The sequence below is a fragment of the Diospyros lotus genome, chromosome 4 (genome assembly GCF_014633365.1).
Source record: "Diospyros lotus cultivar Yz01 chromosome 4, ASM1463336v1, whole genome shotgun sequence".
Lineage (NCBI taxonomy): Eukaryota > Viridiplantae > Streptophyta > Magnoliopsida > Ericales > Ebenaceae > Diospyros > Diospyros lotus.
In genome coordinates this window covers 13273513-13292559 of record NC_068341.1, presented here as the reverse complement: position 1 = coordinate 13292559, position 19047 = coordinate 13273513, and the positions used below count along the sequence as shown (strand labels likewise).

Here is a 19047-nt window from a genome sequence, read left to right as displayed (position 1 = left end):
CGGATGAACAGAACCTTGTTGGAAAGAACAAGAGCAATGTTGAAGACTGCAAAACTAGCGAAGTCATTTTGGGCAGAAGCAGTCAAGACCGCCTATTATGTGATCAATCGATCTCCATTAACTACGATTGATCTGAAAATGCCGATGGAAATGTGGACTGGTAAGCGAACTAACTATTCTCACCTCCATACGTTTGGAAATCATGTGTACGTGATGTACAATGCCCAAGAAACAACGAAGTTGGATTCAAAATCCAGAAAGTGTATCTTCTTGGGATATGCTGATGGAGTCAAGGGGTATCGCTTGTGGGATCCCACTGCCCACAAAGTTGTCATCAGCAGAGATGTGATATTTGTAAAAGATAAACTACAAGGAAAAGAAAATGATGGCACTACAAAGGAAAAACTAGAGATTACTACAGTTTAAATAGAAAATAGACAAAAGAAAGAAGATGCGGATTCTTCTGAAGCAGCACTAGAGCATGAGGAACAAGAACCAGTTGTGTCTGAGACACCGAAAATTTGTCGGTCAAGTCGCTTGACAAGACAACCAGGTTGGCACTCAGATTATGTCATAGAGAGCAATGTTGCATATTGTCTTCTAACAGATGATGGAGAGCCATTAACTCTCCAAGAAGCACTAAACAGTTCAGATGCATCTCAGTGGATGGCAACAATGCAGGAAGAAATTGAAGCTCTTCATAAGAACAAGACGTGGGATCTTGCTCCACTACCATATGGAAGAAAAGCCATTGGAAACAAATGGGTCTACAAGATCAAGCGTGATGGAAATGACCAAGTGGAGTGGTATCGTGCAAGACTGGTGGTAAGGGATATGCTCAGAAAGAAGGTATTGACTTCAATGAAATATTTTCTTCAGTAGTACGACTTACTACAATTCGAGTAGTCCTAGCAATGTGTGCTACATTTGATCTATATCTGGAGCAGTTAGATGTGAAGACGACTTTTCTTCATGGAGATCTTGAAGAAGAAATATATATGCTCCAACCAGAAGGTTTTGAAGAAAAAGAGAAAGAGAACTTGGTTTGCAGGTTGAACAAATCTCTATATGGTCTCAAACAGGCGCTGAGATGTTGGTATAAGAGATTTGATTCCTTCATCATGAGCCTTGGATACAACAGACTTAATGCAGACCCTTATGCATATTTCAAGAGGTTTGGTGAAAGTGATTACACTATTTTGCTGTTGTATGTGGACGACATGTTGATGGCAGGCCCCAACAAAGATCGTATTAAAGAATTGAAGGCACAGTTGGCTAGAGAATTTGAAATGAAGGACTTGGGACCAGCAAACAAAATTCTAGGGATGCAAATTCACCGAGACAGAAATAATAGGAAGATTTGGCTTTCTCAAAAGAACTACCAAAGGAAGATCTTGCGACGCTTCAACATGCAAGATTGTAAGCCAATTTCTACCCCACTTCCTGTTAATTTCAAGTTATCCTCAAGTATGTGTCCTAGCAATGAAGTAGAGAAGAAAGAAATGTCTCGAGTACCTTATGCATCAGCAGTGGGAAGTTTGATGTTCGCTATGATCTGTACAAGACCAGACATTGCACAAGCAGTGGGAGTGGTTAGTCGGTATATGGCGAATCCTGGTAAAGAGCATTGGAATGCCGTGAAAAGGATTCTGAGATACATTAAAGGGACTGCAGATGTTGCATTATGTTATGGAGGATCAGACTTTACTGTTAGAGGATATGTTGACTCAGATTATGCAGGTGATCTTAACAAAAGCAAATCCACCACAGGATATGTGTTTGCATTTACTGGCGGAGCTGTAAGCTAGGTTTCAAAATTGTAGTCAGTTGTGGCCACGTCAACAACAGAAGCAGAATATGTAGCAGCTACACATGCTAGTAAAGAAGCAGTATGGTTGAAGATGGTATTGGAAGAACTTGGGCACAAACAAGAGAGGATTTCTCTATTTTGTGACAGTTAGAGTGCCTTGCATCTTGCAAGGAATCCAACTTTTCATTCAAAGACAAAGCACATACGAGTTTAGTTTCACTTCGTTCGTGAGAAAGTGGAAGAAGGAACAGTGGATATATAGAAGATTCATACAAAAGACAACCTAGCAGATTTCATGACAAAGGCGGTCAATACTGACAAGTTCGTTTGGTGTCGATCCTCTAGTGGCCTAGCAGAGACGTAAGCAACAGAGAATGGCAGAGAAGAAAGAATGGTGTGAAGATTAATTGATTCTCAATCAAATCTTCAAATGAGAGATTGTTGAATAGTCAAAGCAACACATGGAATTGTAATTGGAATTGCAAAGTGGCCAAACCTTTATTAAATTAAAGGAAGGTAGGCAGCCTACCATTATTAGGCAGCAGCCTAAATTGGCTGCTGCTTATGCCTTCTGCCTAACTCATTTAGGCATGAGGGAGGCCTATAAATTGGCCTCCCTAGCTCAATCCCTTCATCCCATCCTCTCCACAAGCATTCCAAATCATCCCAAAATCCAAGTCTCTCATTTGTAGAGAGAGAGAAAAATAGAGTTGGGAAAATTAGTGTTTTCTCCTATTTTCAAGAGAGGTTATTTTGTTGTTATCTTCTTGTGATTTAGAGAAAAAGTTGTAATTCCTATTATTTCTCATAGTGAATTCTTTTATTCTTGCTCGTGATTTTTACCCTAATTTGTTTGGGAGTTTTCCATATAAATTCTTGTGTTTATTTTATTTTAATTTATTTCATTTCAACTATGAGTTGTAAACTATCTACGACCCATCATTTTCCAACAACAACTATGGCTCAAATAAGATATTTTTTTAATGAAAAGAGACTCTTATAGTCACATTTAGATGGAGTAGCTATACTAGTTTTCCACCTCTACCTTATTAGTTAGAAAAAAAAAGAAAAGAAAAAGAAAGAGAAAGAGAAAGAGAAAGGTTCACTAGGTAGCAATTAACAGTTACATTCCAGTTTTTTTTTTTTTTTTTTATTGGGTAATAAACGAAGATTAAGATTTGATATAATGATACAATTAAGTTAATTATAATGTAGAAGTCTTGTTTAAATTTTATTAATAGAATTTATTTTTATTCTTTAAAATAAAATATATAGAAAGTATTTTAAAATTTTACTTTATTAATAAAATTTCATAACACCAAATTAATTAATTTATTATATAATAAATAAATAAATAAATTTAGTAGTCTTTGGATGAGAGTTAGCCATTATTGGCTAACCCAAGCATCTCCTCTTTTCTTTCCACCTTTCTATAAAGTAAAACATGTTATCAAATGTTTTTTCTTTAAATTAATTGTTATCATCTATAAAATCATACCCATCTTGACTAAAATAAAATTGCTAATATTCTAACCTAAAACTAACTATACAAGAAAATGCATTTGAAACAATTCAGGCTGAAGTCATCCCCAATATAATTAAGTGTATGAAACTCTTTTGATTCAAATCTAAATCGAACCCCTTGCCCTGGCCCCTGGCTTTCTAAAACCAAAGATACCCTCTTTGCACAATAAATATTTTAAAATATATTTATAAGACCCTTGTGTTACTGTTCTCTCGAGATTGGAGTAAGACTAGTAAAAATATTTTTTAGTTGAATAAAGATAACAGCTTCCACTGTGATGGTTGACTGTAAAAGGACGTGAAAAAATTTAATTGATTAATCTCGTACTTTATATATATTACATTACCATTTTAATTCCAAGTTTGGCACGATAGTTAGGTGATATTTTTTTATATTAATTATCAAAAATTAAATCTTCCCAGAACATTAATCAATTAAATTTTAATTAACTCATTTAATATGCTTAATTTATAATCGACTGCTTATGTACAAAATTTATACCAATCTCTTCGCTTTTCTCAAAAGACAATAAGGTACGTATTCTCGACATCGTACAATTATAAATTGCGGACCTCGGGACCCGCAAAAAGAGAAAATGGAGGGGTCTCCGATGAGATAATCGCCATGAAAAGAAACATCTTCCATTGTTTGGATTCCAAAGTAGTGTAGGTGATATCATGGGAGCAAGCCTAGGGTTTTACCCTCTTTGTTTTTTTTTGCTTTCTTCTTGATCTCTGCACTCCATATCATTAGGCTGATGATTGACACTTGTCCACTCTTTTTAGTCGGAGGCGTCGATGCATGGAGCTGCTTCTTATTTTAATATATCCACGCCCTTGTTTTTCGCTATCCGACGGGCCCCACCGTCGGACTGACCATCTCCACGCGTTGCCGAATCTTATTGGTCCACCTAATTCGGTTCACGTGGGCTTGGCCAGACCCAGCTTAGCAACAGTTCACGCTCTGTGGAAAGTAAGACTTTCTTTAAATGGCTAGCAGGCTTTTACAGACAGTCGCCTGTCACGAGGCATAGTCGATGCTGCTTTTGGATTAAAATTTAAAAATGAACTTTCTAATGGAAGTTTCATCCTTCCTTTGTGTCAAAGTTTGTTGAAAAATTACGTTTATCTAAACAATTATCATAAATTGTGTTTATATAGACTAATAGTTACCATCAAAAATAAAAAAAATAAATTCATTTTTTTTTATAACTCAAGGTTAAAGTTTTGTTTGACTAATCCTAAGTACGAATAGACTTTCCTTTGATTCACTCGTCTAATAAATTCAGATGCGATCACAGTCTGTATATATACAAAATAGAATATTCAATTCACACTTTCACATAAAATAAATATCACCACAAAAATTTAATTTTTGATGTTTCTTGTAAAATCTTACCTATTTTATTGCTGAATCATACTTACGAAGGTAAAAGAAAAAAATAAATATTTTATAAATTTTTAAAATATTAAAAGTAAACCATATAAAAATAACGCGAAATATAACAAAGGTGGGAGAGAATTCACCATTTCAAGTGTTATTTCTTTCTCCATAAAAGAAACATAAAGCATATTCCTGCCTGCTGGGTTAGCTCAAAAGCACAGGTCTCGGTTGGATTCCTTTCTCACGAGTCCATGTCATCAGCATATCCAAACCTGCGAGGCGCCATGTGAGTCTTTGTCCTTTCGGAGAATTTAATGATCACATAAATATTACAATTTTCATGGTTTGTCAGAAAGATGTTATGGACCATACGTTATACGTCCATATGAAAATAAAATTTAAATCCAACCCTACAACGGAACCTTTGGAAATTAGAATTAATTTTCGTGCTTTCTTTTTGTTTTTTCCATAAATTTAAAATAAATAACAACTCCAACTTAATAATCGAATTATAAAACTACCGTCGTTATATAATTATAACTAGTTGGAGCAAGTGTTACATACGTATAATTTTGAATTGGATGAGCACTGTACCCCCAAAGGCTTTACTTAAATGTTACTCTTATTGGGAATCTTGCTAGTAGAAGATAATGATTGATGGAGACAAGTGGTCGACATCATTTTGGAACAAAGACGGGCTTAAAATGATAACGATATTAAACAAATCACTGTCCATAATTTATCATCAACATTATTTAAATACATATTATGGAATGGAGCAGCAGCTAGCTTATATATAGTCAATGATGATCTTTTCAATATTCTTTGAGGTATTTTGATGGTATCATCATCATCTGCAAATGGACTATATATATATTACAACAGTCTAGCTAATTTTATTTCGTTATAAAACAATTTTGTTACATGAAACACTTTTATACAGTTATAAATACTAGTCTATTAATGTCACATAGGCTAGCTAATTTAACTCGAATAATATTATTGGTACACTTTTGTGTACACTTTAACTACACAAAGGTGTACCAATGATAAAAATATCTCTTATGAGGCGCATAGAGACGAGTAAGACGCATAGAGAGGCGCAGGATATTTTGATCATAATATCATTTGTGTAGTCTAAGATGTACAAAAATGATGTACATATAGCATGATTCATTTAACTCATTTGAGATGTAAAAGCTAAATCATAGAAAAGATTAATTATTATTTTTTTGGTTCCAAATAGCTAGCAAAACATTAATTATATAATTAAACATATTATTCGGATTCCCAGAGTATGGAATTTATTCTATGTATACTGTATGCAACTGTTTTCTGAGGGTATTGGGTGACAGTGCCAACTTGAAAGTTGCAGCGCACTTGCAATTTGCAAGAGTAAGAGAGACAAAACATTAGGACATGAAAATCTGAGATATTTTCCTTTTCTGGTAACCTCAAAAAGGGTAAAACTCTGTCATCGTCCATACTTTCCGTTCCCCACGTTATTCACTGACACGTGACGTCCCACTAAATCGTTTCGCGGGCTCTCCTGGTTTGGGAAGTTCGGGGCCTAAATGACTGTACTACCCTTCAAATGTGAGAGAGAATACTTCTTTTGTTCCTCTAATGACGAGAATGCCCCTATTTGGAAACAATGGTGACGGGGAATAAGGTTTGATGATGAAAGTGTAAGAAAATTTTAAATGTTTTATAAATAATAGTAATTTTTTTTATTGTTAAATAAAAAGATTAAATAATTTTTTATTATATATATATTTCTCTCTCTCTTGATTTTAAAAAATAAAAAATATATCAATAGTCGTCTACTACCAACCGTCATCCTTAACAAAAAAGGATGAATCACATCTAACTTTCATCACACATTGTGACAGTGATGACAGACCAAAAAATTAGAAGAGGTTGGAGGAGATCCAAGGCGTTGGACTCACTTGAGAGAAAAACGATAGTGGTTGCGATGATCGTCAATGACTAAGAAATTTAGAAAAAAATGGAGATGGGGTTGCAAATTTACTTGCCAAAAGATTCGTAAACCAAATCATCAAAGTTACAAATTTACATATAGTTGAAAGTAGGGGGAAAAAAAGTTGATAGCATTTTAATTGTTTCAAAGACTTCAAATTATTAAATAAAAAATTATGAATTCATTATTTACTTAAAAAATATATGTAGTTTTATGAATAAATAAGAATTTAAGTTATAAAAACCTTAGCTTTTTTTATGATTTCATCGACCAGTTGATTTGGTAATTTATTGAATTTCAAAAGAAAAATCAAATAACTTTAAATGGTTTTTAAAATTGCTAAAACCGCTTTTTCCGTAATTTGATTGTTTACGTCAATTTAGTTTGAATGATATGATTATTTATTACTTGAAATTATCACCCTTACGGGGTCCTCCAGTGCTCGTGCCCACGATTTTAACAGAAAAGGTAAATTATATATGGAGATTTTGTCTTATTGCGTAGGGCAAGGAGTCAAATTCATAATTTACTGGTGTAAATCTCATCTTATTATGACCCAACTGTTTGACATTTGATTTAATTTTTTATTACTTGGGATGTCGTCCCTTGCAAGAACTTCTTGGGATGTCGTCCCTTGCAAGAACTTTTGTCGCTTGATCTCACAATTTTCAATATGAGGAGTAAATCTAAGTCTAATCCAAAGTAACTGCGCAAAGAGTGAATTCAAATCTAAAAATTTAGACTGTCCACTACTCTCTGTTGACCACTACCCTTATTAGTTGTTGCTCTAAATGAAAAACAAACAAACAAATAAATAAAGATAACTCTAATTATAGTCATGATCTTAGCATACTAGTTAAGGAGAATTAAATAAATATTATTTTTAAATAATATATATTTATTATACCTTATTTTTAAGATTAAACATTTTTGTTTGTTTAAAATAAAGGGTGAATTATATGAAACTTCTTGTATTTAGGGTCATATGCAACTTACCCCATGTACTTTAGATTGCATCAAAAAAACCTCTTACACTTTTAAAATATTATAATTAGTCACAATTTGTTGTTATTTTACATAATTTTGTCCAATAATCTACATACAAAATATATAATTCTACATATATAATTTTAATATATCAAAAAAATACAAAATTTTGCATTAATCATTCAATAGATTGTATAAAATTATGTAAAATAACAAATTATGACTGATTGTAATATTTTAAAAGTGCATGATTTTTTTTGATGTAATCGAAAGTACATGGGGTAAGTTGCACATTATCCTAAGTGCAGGGGGGTTTCATATAATTTACCCTAAAATAAATGTATGCATTTATTGTAATAAAAAAATAAATAATGTTTAGATTTAAAAAATATGTTATAATAAATATAAATTATTTGAGAACTATGTATATTTAATTCTCACCTATAAATAATAAATTTTTATTTTAGATTTTTATATCACATGCTCTAAAAACGTATGAGAAGATGCGACAAATATATATGTTTTCAGATAATAAGAATATATTTGAAAACTTATTGTCAGATATGAGAAGTGTTTTGGATAAAAATAAAATTTAATAAATACATATTGTCTAAAATATATATATATATATTTATTTAACAGAAGACACAGAAATTCTTTTTTCATTTCCTAAAAGGGAAAAGATAAATAATTTGTCAATTTCATTTATTTATCTATCTATCTATATATACCCATATAGAATTGAATCGTATCAAAAATTCATAACTACCATTATTTAGCTATGCCCTCAATCAACTTACTGGCATATCTAATAACTCCTGTTAGATTTTAATCAATTTTTTTTCTCAACCCATTCGATTTTCATCAAATTATAAACACCCACGCATGCCGTGGCATTGGGTGAAGTAATTCGTGGGAACAATCTAATCTCCTCTTGACACTATTTTTCTGATCTTAAGGGTAAATGCGTCATTTCACGATTATACACGTACATAATAGCCTCATTATCCTTAAAGAAAGCGAAATTCCCAAATGGGGAAATACAATCATTTGAATTACACGTCCCACGTGTCGGCGATCCACACAGTGGACGGCACCATCACGGAAAACATACCGCCAACTAGTGCCTCTCTCTCTCCGCAACCCCATTGGTCCACGTGTCCCCCTCTAGTGCTCAAAACCGCTGGTGGTATCGCTCACTTCGAGCATAAGCTGTTTTCCGCTGCTTCCTCCCCTATACATTCCCACTTTCCTTCTATAGCTCTTCAGTTTATGTTCCAATTCAGAAATTTTGACCCAAGACCGGCGATTGCGAAGGCTCCTTTTATCTCCATCAGAAAGCTCCTCTAAAAGTAAGGTTTTCTCGGTACAATTTCTCTTTCGAATGTTTCTCTCTCTCTCTCCTCTCTCTCTCTCTCTCTCTCTCTCTCTCCGTACTGCTCGCACAATGTTTTCTCCCAGTTTCCTTCGGTCTCTCTCTCGGTCTCTCGCCCCGCGCTATTTTCTGTGTCTCTTCGGATAGTGCTCGGCTCGCACGTGATATTCTGCTATTTTTTCTTGCCTTACTTTGTCTCTACTGTTTTGTCTCTTTAATTTGGCGGTGTATATGCGGCTGAAGAATTCGATCGGGAAGTTGAGGATGGGGAGAGGAAAGATCGTGATCAGAAGGATCGACAACTCCACCAGTAGGCAAGTGACGTTTTCGAAGAGGAGGAACGGATTGCTGAAGAAGGCAAAGGAGCTGGCGATCCTTTGCGACGCTGAAGTCGGAGTCATCATCTTCTCGAGCACCGGCAAGCTTTATGACTTCGCCAGCACCAGGTTCTTACGATCTCTTCTTCGATGCTTTCTCTCGTAGTCCTTTATTTGTAGCAATTGAAGCTCTGATTAATTCTGGTCGAAACTTGCGTATTTCATGCTGCTGATTAAGATCTGTTCGTTGAATTGCTTCTTCTATTTAGCTTTACATGCTTCTTTTTCCTGAAAAATATGACAATATTTGTTTCTATATTGGATCTGGTCTAAATATGCAAAAATTGAATTAATGTGAATAAGTAAACTTCAAATGCATAGAAGTGAAGACACACAAGGTGATATTTTCTCATCTTTTGAAACAAATTGCTTAATTGATTGAATTTCTAGCTCCGGTAGGCATCAATAGTAGTCTTTATAGCTGTGGTAAATTAACCGTACTCATGAACATATATAATTGATCGGAGGATTAGATATATAAATTGGGAGCATAATTGGGTTAATTTTGATGTCAACTGCTAATCTTGAAACATATACGAATGTCATGGACTGGGAGAAACGAAGTGATGATAAAGGACTCGAGATGAACTTAGATTATTTAAACATAAATTAAGACCTATTTAGTCAACCTCTATATCACATGCTTGGTGTTTACAGTATATGACAATGAAAGTTTGGGTAGATAAGGAGGGAAAACACTTAAGCTAGTTATTTTGCACACGTTGTCCTGGAAAAATGTAGGATTGCTAGTGGTAGAAATAGTGCTTGAGGATTTATTATTCCCTTCGCTTAAACAGTCCTGTGAGTCCTCTCTGTGGTATTTCCTGAAGTTAATTAAGAAGAATAATGAAACAGCAAGAAATCAAAATATAAAAAAGACAATGGGAAGGGGCTCGGGGGTGGGGGTGTGTTTGTACATACTTTGTAGAATCACCTTTCAAGGAAAGAAGCGGGGATGGGGTTGGAATGTACGCTCTGAATATTTTCCTTTCCTCAAATTGGTGTGTGAGTCACCGTGCTTAAACCAATTCCACTACTTTCACAGACCACTAAATGACTCTTGTGATCCCTCCCAACCATTTTCTTCCTTTCCATAAGCCATCTCTCTTTGGTACTAGTTGTAACAACATTATCGATGAAAGCTTTTTCTATTTACAGCAAAAATGAGTCACTTATTTTGAATCATTAAGTGAAAAGAAAACACGCACATAAGATCCCTTTAAAGCAAATGGTGCTAGAATTGTGTATATATGGATCCTAATTGCCTCTACACCGAGCAAAATGGTGAAGATGGCATGCCATAGGTATAAATGAATGCTTATATATATACCAATCCATCGAGCAAGTAGAGGATTAGGCGAAAAGTAAAGTGACATAGAAGAAGCTATTATGCATGACTCCTCTTAATGAATTTACCTCAGCTGAACTTCTTACATCTCAACTTCATAATAAGTTTTCCTTTTCTTCTCCTATTTTCTCCTAAGAAGAAAATTATAAATAAAAAAAATCTTAAAACTCTAACTGGTGACTCCACTTAATATTTTGAACTTCTAAAGTTTAGCTTATTTTTGTTGGTAACTTCGAAAAACTAAAAAATCTAAATTTTCTTTTCTTTTCTGTTTTGTGATAGATAAAAACCTAAATTTTCGAGTAAGTATTGTCACCATAGTGCATGAGAAAATTGTTTTAAACTTCCTAGCTTTCAAGGATGAATGATCTTTTTATTTTCTGGTAAAGAAGCTATGTTTGAATTACTTTTAGCATCCTTGATATTTAGTTAAATTATTCCGCTGACATAGTTAAGAGGCATGAAAAATTAACTATTTTGTTCTTATTTTTTATAACTCTAAATTTGCTTTCTCTTATACCTCAGAAGACCCTCTCTCAATAATATTAGAATAGCTTTAGTAATCTTAGGATATCCTACGGACCACTCAAAGTTATAGCATAATTTATGTTTCTTGTGTAAGGAGTATATTTTTGATATATCTTGGCTATTATGTAATCTTGGTGAAAGATTTTACCTCAGTAGATAATATTGAGTTGTAATTCAAAATGACTTTAATAATTGGGCTGATCTCGTGAGTCAACTAATTATTGTCCTTCATAAAAAGAAAACAAACTTCTCTCCCCCCCCCCCCCCCCCCCCCCCCCCCTAATTGAACTCTCTCCCTTATAACTTAACAGACTCTCTCTTTAAACCCTAACCCCATTAGAAAATTTGTGTTTATTCAGTACCTGATAATTTGGAGATGAATACATGATAATATGTGTTTATTAAGTTTCGATTCTTAATTTTACTTCTTCTTTCTTTTATTTTTCCTCTTTGATAGAAGGTTATTTTTTACATAGTTGAGTCAGAAGCAAATGACTGCAATTTTTAAGATGCAAAGTATGCTTGTAATTAAGTCAGAAGCCAATAATATGAAGTGTAATTTATTTTTATTATTTTTCTTCTTTTTTCTAGGTAAAACAGATTATTTTTTTCATTATTTTTTTCCTTCACTAGTTTAAGATGCTATTGAATCCATTCGTCTTTTCGATGTAATCCTCACCTGAACATGCAATGCAACTTGCCTTCAGGATGTCTGATCGCGAAAGGGGGTGAAGTAAATAGTTTATATCAGAAAATGTTAAAGAATATTTTTTGAACAAAATATGAAATAGTTAAAATAAGATTGAGGTGTATTTCAAGATTTTTATCAAACTATTTATTAAAGTTTTTGGAATACACTGAAAAATATATGCATTATTTTTTTCTTATCCATAAGGTTCAAAATATATTTATTTGGAGGGAAAGAGATAAGCATATTTAAAAAATGATAGATAAAACGTCTCGTGATTTCTTTCTTAAAAATAACCAGATAAATTTAACAAATACATTAAAAAAGATAAAAATTTAGAATGTTTTTTATATTTTATTTTTTTTATCTATATCTTAATTAATAAACACTACCTAAAAAAAATATCTCTAATACCACTTGTACAAATTAATAACTCAGGTAGTAGGTAATTTAATTTCATGTGAACCTTTGATCTTGTCAAGCTTGTGAGAACCATATGAGAGTCTCCTTCTTTTAGAATTTTATTATTAATCACACTTTAGTCCCTCAAAATTTACAAAGGATTCTCACTGTCCATCTTAATTATATTTAAAGTGTGTTTGATTACACACATTTATTATGAAAAATATATATGTAATTATTACACATTTTCTATGAAAAATAATCAAACACTCTTAATTTTTCTATGAAAAAATATGTATGATACAAGCATTTAAAACTTCTTTCCATGGAATTCATTTTTTAAGGGGGTGGAGTGGTTTTTGTTTTCTAGGCAATATTACCTAGAATTAAATTTTAAGTAATGCAATCAAACACACCTTTAAATGTTTACATCAACCCCTTATGGTTTGAATGACAACAAACAATATCATGTGATGATGAAACTATATATAATGATCATGGTTTTAAAGGATTAATTTCACTTTAAACCTTATACTTCTTAACATGAGATGTCACGTTGTATTTTGCATGTTAAAATGTCACAATCAACTCTCTGCTTCAGTCGAGATATAATTTTCTCTAGTTATCTGATACATTTGAAGACAAAAAAGAAAAAAAAAAAAAAAAACAAGACATGTTAGTTATCAAGTAATCGTTCTGATGCTTTGCTATGTGTGGAATAATTTGAGAAAAATTAAGTGCCACACAATTGATCTACCCTTAACGCAAGATGGAATTGGGGCCTTTGCCTGTGGGCTGTAGTTGGGTTGGTACAAAAACATGGATATTCTTTAGCTTACTATAGAATTTATTAATATTTTCGTGATATTTTATGCTTAATATCTAATTTATGTTTCAAAATATTTAATCTTTTTGAAATAATTTTTAACTTTTGCATATATTCTAGTTTGTCACTTATTTCAATCTATTGATATATATATTTTTTATAAGAATATCAAATCTTATCTAAATATCAAATCTGAATATTTTTCTTCCTTTTTTTTTTTTTTTTTGTTAGGAGATTGTTTAGTTGTGGAAAATGGTCCCAATTTTTTTGGAAAAAAAGTTACAAAGAAAAATTAGAAAAAAATTTCAAATAGAAAGGTTTTAAGGAAAATGGAGAATTAAAAAACATGAATTTTCAAAATTGTATTCAACTTGAGTTTTTTAAATTTTCTTCCCTAATTTGAAAATTTAGAAAACGCAGTTCCTACAAAAATTTTCCTAAATCATCTCAATTTTCTTCTTTCACACAGGCCAACAAGTGTTTCAAATCTAATCTTTTTTAACATATGTTCTAATTTTTTTTTTTTAAAAATGGGGTTATAGTTAACTACCAATCCAAACATTGTACATTTATATATCTTATTTTTGGCATTTAAATAATTTTATTGATTTATTAAATGATTTAAACATGATACATTTTTTATTAACTAATAAAATTATTTAGATATTAAAAATGAGATATAACAAATGCATCTTTTTTTAAAACAGAGTGTATTTAACCATTGTCTTAGCATCACCCAAACTATTATTGTTTAATGTTGCATATTAACTTTTTATGGGTAATCTATTATTTAAGGGCACTAATTAAAGAATTATAAATGCAGATTATTTTTACTTATTTTTAATCTCCAAACACTCTTGTTATTGAAATGTTTTGAAACATAATATATTTAATATAAATCAATAAAAATGTTTGGAACCTAAAAAAATTGTACAAATAAATGCACATTTCCTAAAATCACAGTGCATTTATATCTCTCTCTAACATTATCTTTCTTTTTTGGGTTAATAGTAAAAAAATTCAATTTTTCTTACGAATTTACAATCTAATCCAATTCTTTCAATTTTGACTATTAAGTCTCAATTGGCTTAATTAGGTACAATTTTATCCACCACATAAAATCAATTTAGGGAGTGTGTAATTTAGGTGATGTGGCATGTTAGGTGGAATATATTAAGAGTATGTGGAACCCACATGTACATATAAACAAAATATATGTATATACAGAGCTAGACCTTTCATGACGCCCATGAGGCGGTTGCCTCATGGCCCATGAATATTTGATTATTTTATTTGGGGGCCATAAAATTGAGAACTGTCCCTTTATATAGTCCCACTGCCTAGCCTCCCACCCTTTCCCCCTCTGCAACTTTGCTTCTAGGCCTCTGCCCTTCTCCCTCATCTTTGCCTTGCCTCTCTCTCGCTTCATCATTTTTGGCTTCCCTTTTGCCCTCGCTCTCGCTTGCTCCGTCGCTCGCTGCTCTCCTGCTTCGTCACTCCATGCCTCTCTCTTGCTCCATCGCTTGCCTTCTCTGGCTCACCTCGCCCTCGTGGCCGGTCACTGGTGGCTCGCTCTCCGTTGCTTAGTCATAGTTTCGCACTCTCACCGGCGAAACTCTACTATCCGAGGCCTATTTTTACATTTCGCCTCAGGGCCCCAAAATCTAAGGTACGACACTATGTATATATATATATATCTTTGTCGCTATCGCTGTTAACTGTTGTTAGCCTTTCGTAGTCCCCGTCAACAACATCAATTGCCATTTTTGACCATCGCGACTACTTATTCGTCTTTTTCGACTACAATGGTCATCTTCGAGAGAGAGAAAGAAAATGAACAAAAAGACGAAGACAAAGAGGAGAAGACAACCATCGTGGCCGCTTGTTTGTCTTATCTGGCCACGATGGTCGTCTTTGAAAGGAAAGAAGATGAACAAGAGAAGACTACCATTGTAGCTGCCTATTCGTTTTCTCCAACCATGATGGTCGTCTTCGAGAGAGAGAAGACGAACGGGAGAAGACAACCATTGCAGGGTGCTTAATTGTTTGGTCTTCTCCAACCAATATGGTTGTCTGAGAGAGAGAAAGAGAAGACAAATAGGAGAAGATGATTATCATAGTCGTTTGTTCGTCTTCTTTGGCCGTGATAGCTATCTTTGAGAGAGAAAAAAGATAAATAGAAAGAAGATGAAGACGACCATCGTAACCAGAGAAGACAAACAAGTGGTCACAATAGTCGAAAACTGCAACTAGTGCAATCGACGACGACAATAAGGGGCTAAGAGCGATTGACGATGGCAAAGATATGTATATATATATTTTCTTTACTTATGTGTATATGTGGGTCCCATATATATTATTAATATATTACGCCTGTCTTGTCACGTCACCTAGAATACTCGTCACCCAAATTAATTTTACATGATGGATAAAATTGAGCCAATTGAGACTTAATTGTTAAAATTAAAAGGATTGGATTAGATTGCAAATTTGAAAAAAGGTGTGGATTTTTTTTGGCTATTACCTTCTTTATATATATATATATATTATTAAGGTTGATATAATCAAACTACGTACTTAATTCCTTTCCACCTTGTTCCAACAATAATAATTGGAATTTAATTTTACTTTGTATTGTTTTGTTTGAAATGAAATAATTAAAATTTTAATTCTATAAGAATTATTAAAATTATGAAATAAGAATTCTGCTTTCATTAGAATTAGTTCTATGTTTTTCACCAATATTTCTTGGTCTAGCTTTAACCCTTTTACTTGACTTGGTTAATTTCCATGCACTCTTTAGACAATAGTTTTTATATTCGTAAGGAGCTCTTTTGAGCTTGTTATGAATAATTTCCTTATAAATTTTATCTTTTCTCCTATTATTAAGCATCTATCTTAACATTCTTATTTTTATTACAATCATATTTTACAAATATTAATACTTTATTGGCAAGAATTTTGTGTCATACAACAAAATTGATCTTGTGACAATTTCATTAAAACTTCAGTTTTAACTTCAATAAAATCCTACCGCATAATATGCTGCAACATTATACCACTTTAACCATTTTGCCAATAGTTTTATGAAACATTCTCATTAATTTATTTATTTCTGCAATGATTGATTTAAGAAATTCTAGTTAATCCGAACCATATATTATTTTTATTGTTTGAAAATATTAGAAAAATAAGGAATTACAAGTAACAACAAATGGCTGAATAATACATCCAATAAAAAATTACATTTCTAACATAAGCCACTACTTCTTTTGGAATTTTCCTTTATCTTCTTTGGGGAGTAATCCACATTCATTGTCAAGTTTCTCAATCATCTTCCAGAATTTTCTGAATAATCTCCATCTCACTTCTTCTCAGGCTTTCCTCCTCTATCGTGTTTCTAACCTAAAAAAACTCTAAATAGCCATATATAAAGATTAAAGACAAAACTAGTATATATAGGGGTGTTTAAATTCTAATTCCGTCCAAGACTGGTCGCTTAGCGGTCTGATCCTCGGGCCATTAAAATGCATTGGCTAGTTTTCGGTTCGGTCTGATTCAAGACCTATCCAAGACCGAACTGATCAATCCCCCTACCCTTGGCTCCTGCAGCTGCCTCTTGTTAATAGTTAAGAATTTCAATTCCAATTTGGTCCGATTTAGGACCAATCTAATCCAGTTTAAATTGGATGAACACCCCTAAATATATATATATATATATCCCATACTATGCATTTAGGTAGTATATGCCACGCCATGATGGCCAACATGACATTCGTGTATTATTTTATTTGACACCAGCCAAAGTAAATTAAAGAACATAAATTTATTTTTCAGTGAATGATTGATGTCTATTTAATTAAAACTCGAAGGTGAAGGAGGGTCGTCACTCATGTCACTTCTAACTAATTTTAGTAGAACATTTTGAGGCCAACAAATCTTTGGATGAAGATGCCCCTATTCATATCAATATTCAACAAATCTTTTGAGGAAAAAATTATTTCATTACTTAAATTTTATATGCTGGTACGCTATTTTTTCACATTAAAATCTCCAACCTTACACATTTTTACTAAACACAAAAGCCTGATTTTACTATAATTGTGCATCCTTATCTATACTTAATAATCATTAAAATCCTAAATCAACTAAAATAAATAATATCTTGGTTCCATACTTGGTTTATCATCCCTAGCATTTTCTTAGCTTCAAGAATAATTCTGACTTCAATGGCTTCTTAAAAATGTCAACACTCTAATCTTTTATATGGCAGTACTTAACAATGATTTCTTTATCTTTCACTGAATAATGAATGAAGTGAAATTTGATATTAACCGCATGTTTCGTCCATAAAAAACTAAATTATAGGGTTATTCGATAGTTGATTTGTTATAAAAAAGAATTGTGTGGGTTGCTTTTATTTATGATTAGAGCTTTGAGTAACTTACTCAACCAAATTTATTACATAGTAGTGTTAGTTGTAATACTATACTCTACTTGAATACCGTAAAAATATGACTGAACCAAGATAAAATGCATATCTAGAAGTACTTTTTTGATTTTCAATGTGTCCTATCCAATTACTATCTATATATCCAACAAGTTCCAAATGATTAAAAGTTGAATAGAAAATTCTGTCACTCTAAGCACTTCTAATATATCAAAAAATCTCTTGGCTGCTTGCAGATCAGATTGTTTGAGAGATTCCATTAATCTGTTGTCTAATACAATGCCCAAACATTTTACAGAAAAAAAGAAAAATACAATGCCAAACACTATGTAGCCTAGTAGAAGTCAAATACCTTAAACTTCTAATTACCCATTAACAAATTCACCTATAGCTCTCTCGAGTGGCATTAATTTTTTGCCTAACTGGAGTCCAAGCTGGCTTAAAATTATCCATCTTGAATTTCTTCAAAATATCCCCGCATATTTCTGGTACAAAATAAAAATTTTACTATTTGTCTGGATAACCTCAATTCCTTGAAAATAAGGCATTAATCTCGTATCTATCATCTCAAATTGATTAATTATAACCTCTTTAAATTTTGCTATCAACTTTGATTTATAGCTAGTTAACATCAAATCATAAACATATACTAGCATACAATAAGGATATGGCCAAACCATGGACACTCAACTATTTAAACCGTTATCCCATTGGTACCTCAACTTTATGTTTTGCCAAAATGGTACCCCAACCTTTCAAGCCTGATTTATTTGGTCCTTATCGCGGTGATGGAATGGAAGATGAATACCATAATATACTAAGCACATAGCATCCTTTTAAGTGTTCACGTGCTTAAGTATTTCATGTTATTCAACTTTTGTTCCACTACCGTGATATGGGCCAAATAAGTCAAGCTTAAAAGGTTGGGGCACCATTTTGATAAAAAATAAAATTGAGGTACCAACGAAGTTAAGAGTTAAATAGTTTAGGGGTCACACAATGTGTTTTTTTCTCTATGCACCATGCATCATGATATAAGTTAAATTGGTCAGGCTCGAAAGGTTAGAATAACATTTTAGAAAAAAATAAAGTTGAGATATCAACGAGTTAAGGGTTAAATAGCTCAAGGGGGTTACGTAATGAGTTTTCTTTTCCATACACCACCATGATAAGAGCCAAATAAGTCAGGCTCAAAAGGTTAGTATAACACTTTGGCAAAAAATAAAGTTGAGGTATTAATGGAATAAGGGTTAAATGGTTCAAGCGCCACATAATGGGTTTTGCCTAAGGATATTATTGGACTATGTGGATTTAACATGTAAGGCATGCTCATAAGGACATCTCAAAAAGCCATACTAAATGAAATA

At 32.6% G+C, this 19047-nt stretch overlaps 1 protein-coding gene across 4 annotated transcripts in view; it reads left to right on the top strand.

Moving 5' to 3' along the window:
- Positions 1-8877: 8877 nt before the first annotated feature.
- Positions 8878-19047, top strand: part of LOC127800135 (MADS-box transcription factor 23-like) — a 39588-nt gene continuing 29418 nt past the window's right edge. For all 4 annotated transcript variants that reach the window (XM_052334583.1, XM_052334582.1, XM_052334581.1 and 1 more), the window contains exons 1-2: positions 8878-9038; positions 9305-9507. In XM_052334583.1, coding sequence (XP_052190543.1) covers positions 9326-9507 — 182 coding nt within the window. In that variant the 5' untranslated portion in view covers positions 8878-9038; positions 9305-9325. The remainder of the gene's footprint in view (positions 9039-9304; positions 9508-19047) is intronic.